General features: G+C 43.9%; 1 protein-coding gene across 2 annotated transcripts in view; it reads left to right on the top strand.

Moving 5' to 3' along the window:
- Nucleotides 1–5328, top strand: part of tox3 (TOX high mobility group box family member 3) — a 47463-nt gene extending 42135 nt beyond the window's left edge. For both annotated transcript variants that reach the window (XM_035520718.2, XM_035520716.2), the window contains exons 4-7: nucleotides 796–1059; nucleotides 1348–1572; nucleotides 2112–2192; nucleotides 2770–5328. In XM_035520718.2, coding sequence (XP_035376611.1) covers nucleotides 796–1059; nucleotides 1348–1572; nucleotides 2112–2192; nucleotides 2770–3501 — 1302 coding nt within the window. In that variant the 3' untranslated portion in view covers nucleotides 3502–5328. The remainder of the gene's footprint in view (nucleotides 1–795; nucleotides 1060–1347; nucleotides 1573–2111; nucleotides 2193–2769) is intronic.
- Nucleotides 5329–5976: the final 648 nt, after the last annotated feature.

Below are 5976 nucleotides of genomic sequence, written 5' to 3'. Positions count from 1 at the left end.
ATGTCTGACTGCACTGAAATGTATGGGGTTTTTATTTGGCCACTGCTGAAATGCAGAGTGACTTACTGGAACAGTTATTCTATTTAATGTGATTCTGAGGCTTTGCAATCCTGATGGATTCCCAGAAGACTTGTTACATTCCTTCTGGAAGCGGAAGATCTTGCTGGTTCCCTTTGGCATGTGGCTATTATAGTGCGGCATTTCGATGATGAAATGCATGTGTTCTGCTTGTATCAATAAAGATTTGTCCAGCTGTGCCTGTTTAGGAAGCAATTTAAGATTATTTATATACACTGCAGTATTAACTTAATGGCATTTCTTTATGAATGAATCATAGTATTTCACTATAAGCAGTTGCATTTTAAATAAATCACTTCATTTATGAACCCCAGTCATATTCTAAGAAGATTTCAGTATTGATTAATTTCATAGATCTCAAACTTGTTTGTTCTTTATTTTATTTTATTTAATTTTTTACATTTCTCAAAGCAAATTGATAGTGGAAACAACTGAATAAATTGGTCCATTCAAATGGCTGGCAAAAAAAAATAGACATTTTCTAATTAATTGTGATTTCAAATTAGCAGCATGTGAACCAAAATCTAATTCAAATTGGCGATCAAAACCATTCTATTAATGTATATATGTATTAATTCACATTGGTTGGTTTACATGTAATTTAGCTATAAAAATATACTAGCTGAGACTTCCAAATGAATAAGTATGACTGACTGGTAGAAGTATCAGTCAGTGATCATTATACAAGCAACTATTTTGCTTTTATATGTGTTATAGAGCATTGGACAGTCCCAGCTACGCCAGTACCCTCCTAACCCTGCAATGGTGATGCGTTCAATCATCAACATGAACAACCCCAATGCTATGATGTCACGCAACCAGCTGACCACTATCAACCAATCGCAGCTGAGCGCTCAGCTAGGCCTCAACATGACTGGACCAAATATCGCCCACACCTCCCCATCCCCCCCTGCCAGCAAGTCGGCCACGCCTTCTCCCTCCAGCTCCATAAATGAGGACGATCAGGACGACGGAACAAAGGTATGCGTCCTTTTGACTTCTGGCTTCTTTAAGTCTTCGGTGTCATTGTCTTTTTTGTGTTCTGATGAAGTCGTAAGTTTGGGAGCCATTCAGTTTGTTCTACTGACGTGTAGTAGTGAAAGCGTACCTTTCTTAGTTGTGTCCAACGTCTCCTCTGTTCTGCGTTTGTCCTTCTTTCTGTCTGTCTCGTTCTCTCTTTCTAGAGGTAACTACCTCGGGTTAATTGTTCTTTGAAGTGATAAATTACGCAGCTTTCAAAAAGCCCGCTTCTGTCTCTCCGCGTCACAGATCGGTGAGAAGCGCCCAGCCCCGGATGCTGGGAAGAAGCCCAAGACTCCCAAGAAGAAGAAGAAGAAAGACCCCAATGAGCCTCAGAAGCCCGTGTCAGCGTACGCGCTGTTCTTCCGTGACACGCAGGCAGCCATCAAAGGCCAGAACCCCAATGCCACATTCGGCGAGGTCTCCAAGATAGTGGCGTCAATGTGGGATGGCCTCGGAGAGGAACAGAAGCAGGTAACTCACTGCTGCAGACACACCAACAGCTTTCAAATGACTGCAGTCACCTCAGATGGAGAACAGTTAAAGAAAGGGTGAGGTTTTAAGTACAGAACAGGGCCGTTATCAAAGTTTAAAATCAACTTTGTGTGTAAGAGTATATAGTGAAATGACATATTGCGTTTGCCCTTCTGCAAAGCATTCCATTTAGCTGATGCTTTTATCCAAACCAACCTACAATTATGACTGAATACAGCTTGAGCAATTGAGGGTTAAGGGTCTTGCTCAGGGGTACAACAGAGGCAACTTGGCAGTGGTGGGGTTTGAACTGGCAACCTTCTGATTATTAGTCAAGTACCTTAACCACTGGGGTACCATTGCCAAAGCGTAAAAGTAATTGAATAATAATACTATAGTTCAGTATGAATGAATCACCCTGTTTTGCTATGTACAGTCAGTCTGAAGCCCTCCGATATGAACCAGGCCTAAACGTGAATCAGAGGAGGCTGTTGTTCTTTTGTCTCCGTCCTTAACGCATCGCTCACGTCCAACTTCAGGTTTACAAGAGCAAGACAGAAGCAGCCAAGAAGGAGTACCTCAAAGCCCTTGCTGCCTACCGTGCCAGCCTGGTGTCAAAGGTGAGACCTGCCACACACACACACACACACACACACACACGCACAGGTGCACGTACGCACATGCACATCGTCCTTAGCACCACCCCGGTACAGGTGTAATGATAGCAGGTCGTAAAAGTAGCTAATGAGCATGCCTCATTAATTCCTGGGATCTGCCTGCCATGTAGCATTTGCATATCTGATACTGCCAGCTAAGTTATTTGCTTACATTTGCATGTTTGATTGTTTTACATGCGGTAGCGTCTTTACAGCGTGCTTGCTGCGTCCTGTGTTTTTTTTCCAGGAACTTTTGATGAGAAATTAAATTGATGTTTAAGCCAGTATGGCAAGGAAGGCTGCATTTAAATTAAACTTCATCAGCATAGTAATCAAGGGAATTGATGGAGGCGATGTTACATCTTTTTCCTCCAAAGAGAAAACCTCGGTTATTTTGTGCAATGCCTGTACCTTTAAATGCCAAATTTTTATCATGACTCTCTCCATGCAAACAGTGGTCTTCGTGGGAACAGAAATGAAATGAAATAATACCATTCTTCCCCCCTCTCTCTCCCTGCCTCCTTCCATCATTCTGCCTTAGGCTGCGGCGGAGTCAGCCGAGGCCCAGACCATGCGCTCTGTGCAGCAGACCCTAGCGTCCACCAGCCTGGCCCCCGCCCTGGTGCTCCCATCACCCCTTTCCTCGGCCCTATCCCAGCACCCTTCCATGACGGCTGGCGCCCAGGTCCTCCAGCAGCCCCTACCCCGGGCCATCGCGCCCAAGCCTCTGCAGATGCGCCTGGGCAACAGCCATGTCGTCACCTCCGTCACGGTCGCCCACCAGAACATGCCGCCTGGCGTGGCCTCGCAGCTCCTGGGCCCGGGGGCGGGGCCGGGCGCCCCCGCCCAGATGAGCCCGCCCATGCAGCCGGCGCATGCCTCAGCCATGCAGCAGCAGCAGCAGCAGCAGCAGCAGCAGCAGCAGCAGCAGCACCACCAGCTGCAACAGCACCAGCTGCAACAGCACCAGCTGCACCACCAGCAGATCCAGCAGCACATGCAGCAGCAGCACTTCCAGCAGCACCTGCAGCAGCAGCTACAGCAGCACCACCTGCAGCAGTCGCAGCACATGCAGCAGTCGCAGCACATGCAGATGCAGCACCTGCACATGCAGCAGCACATGCAGCATTCCCAGTGCTCCCCCGTGCAGCACTCGCCCGGGACCCCCCACTCGGCGTCGCTCGGCAGCCCCCCTCTGCCACAGCCCACCCAGCCTCACCCCACCCAGATCCAGGCGCATGCCCAAGTCCTTTCACAAGTCAGCATCTACTAAGCCTGAGTCCTGTGGCGTCAGTTTCATACAAAAAAAAAAAGCACCATTTGGAAGTTGCTTTTTTTTTTTTTTTTTTTTCCCAAAGTTGCACTTAAGAAGTGTGTGAGAAATAAGAATGTTTTACAAAGAACTGTCCTTTGTTCTAGATGGATACGCAGACAAGTGTAACAAAGAAAGGAGGTGAAGAGTCTTGCCTGGATTTTTTGTCTATAAAATAGACAGGACAAGAGATGGCGTGCCTGGTTGTTGTTTTGTTTGTGTGCTTAACCCTTTTTGTTTATCTTAATCATCAAAAACTATTTCAGGGCACACTGATGGTAGAAGAAGAGTTGAATCAGTTACATCAAAAGATAATTTTTTGTTTGTTTATTTAACATCAAAGCTTTATTTGCGAGGTCACTGTCATGTCTTAATTCCCCAGCTTCTTGGTTTTGTTTCTAAAGATCTCAAAGCAAAGATTTTTGATGGCTTTTCATGATCCAGAGGATGGCGGAGTGGAACTATTGTAACGAACTGCCAGGGGACTCCCTGGCACCCAGCTGCTGGTTCCTGCCCCTGCGGCCAGTGCGTCAGAACATCGCCCTTCCTCCCTTCTTCAGACGCTCCTCTCTCTGCGTTCCTGAAGATGAACCGCCACAGCCGCTCGGCCTCTCCGCCCGCCCTTCAAAGCCCCGTCATGCCACATCTCTGCTACCCTGCCTCAGCTTCATCCACACCTGCTGGCAAAGGAACTTAAAGGAAACTTAAAGGAACTTTAAGGAACTTTAAGGGACTTAAGGGAACTTAAAGGAACTTATCTGCCTTTCTGAAGTGAAGAGCATGGCATGCTGCCATGGAGACAGTTTTGTCTTGCTCTCGAACCTGCTGTATAAAGCTGAGGGAACTTCTCATTTAAAGATCCTCGAAAAACTCATTGGCTCAAATGTGTGTATAAATAGCACTCCAAAAACAAAAAACTATGTATTTGTCTTTACCTCAAAACTTTAATGAATTTAAATTATGTTTCTGTTATGATTGTTTTCATTTTGTGTAATAAAGGTTCATATTTTAAGGATATTTTAAGGAGAAATTACAAAATTCAGGCCAACGGTTTAATGATTAATGTATTTTTACACTATTCCTTGATATCACAAACATATGTAAAGTGAGAAACTGAAAAAAAATCTTAGCTGAGACATTTTGCAGTGTGGAACCTAACCGAAAAGATCTACGTATTTTCTGACAGACAAAACAAAACAAAACAAAACAAAACAAGGTGACAATGAGTAGAAAAAAAGAAGAAAAACAAACAAACAAAAAAATGAGTGAAGATGTACAATTTTCATATCGCCTGTTGTAAAGTTTTCAGAAGCAAGGCTTTAATTCTGGACTCAGTGAGCTGGCCTGCAGAGCATAGTGCATCTCAGCTGTTTTCTACTTTTTTATGAGTTCCAATAGCAGCAGTTCATTTGTTTGTATTTTTGCTTACAGATCGAATCCATCTGCTTTTAAAATCTGTTCATAGAATAAACACATTTCAGTAGACTCGACTGTCTTTTGAACCATTACTAGGCATATTAATTTAAAAAAAAAGCTTTGTTCTTGCCATCAAAAGAAAAAAAAATTGAGAGACATTCCACCAATAATATGATACTAGCCATAATTTTGTATGAAGTATTATACTTCTGTGTGTCTCGGTGTTTGCAATTAAAATAACAATCACAAATATTTATTTAAAAAAATGATTCATTTCAAAGATTATATTAGCCATACTTTTGTATGAAATATTTCCTCAGTGTTTCCTTGTTAGTTATTAAAGATTCAAAATAAAAGACATCCCTACTTCAAGCATTCAGTTCATTTTAACTTTGGGTTAAAAAAGAAAAGATTTAACTGAGTCGAAGCATTTCACATTGTTATGAGGGAATGGACTGTATGGTGTTGTATAAGCTTCAGATTGGATGCCGAGCTTGTGTGTGTGTGTGCGCGTGTGTGTGTGAGTGAGTGTGCGTGTACATGTGAGTGTGTGCGTGTGTGTGTGCATGTGTGTGTGTGTGTGTGCAGGTGAAATTGGCCATGTTTACAGTGTGTTGCCATCACTTGTCTCAATGGCAGTGACATTCTCACTGACCCTTTCCTGGGATATAGCTGCTTTCTTCCTCTGTTTCAGCCCTCACTCACTGGCTACATTTCTAATATGGCCCTCAAGGGCTTCTCTCTCTCTCTCTCTCTCTCTCTCTCTCTCTCTCTCTCTCTGTGTATGAGAACCCCAACCAGCCACCCTTCCTACTTGTTAAGGGGGGTGGGGGGTTCTGAATTGCAAACTCTAATTATCATAAACAAACAGTAAAATTGTGACGCCTGTGTGTCTTCTTTATGCACCATCCTCTATACAGTGCTGAATTTGGACACCACAAGCCTCCTCCAAGCGGAACAGAAGGGCAAAATTTCTCTGCCTGTGCTTATCTTGTTCCCGCTTAATAGAATCCTCAAATT

This window comes from Electrophorus electricus, chromosome 23 (genome assembly GCF_041902795.1).
Source record: "Electrophorus electricus isolate QZ-2024a chromosome 23, ASM4190279v1, whole genome shotgun sequence".
Taxonomy (NCBI): Eukaryota; Metazoa; Chordata; class Actinopteri; order Gymnotiformes; family Gymnotidae; genus Electrophorus; species Electrophorus electricus.
This window is presented reverse-complemented; position numbering and strand designations above follow the sequence as displayed.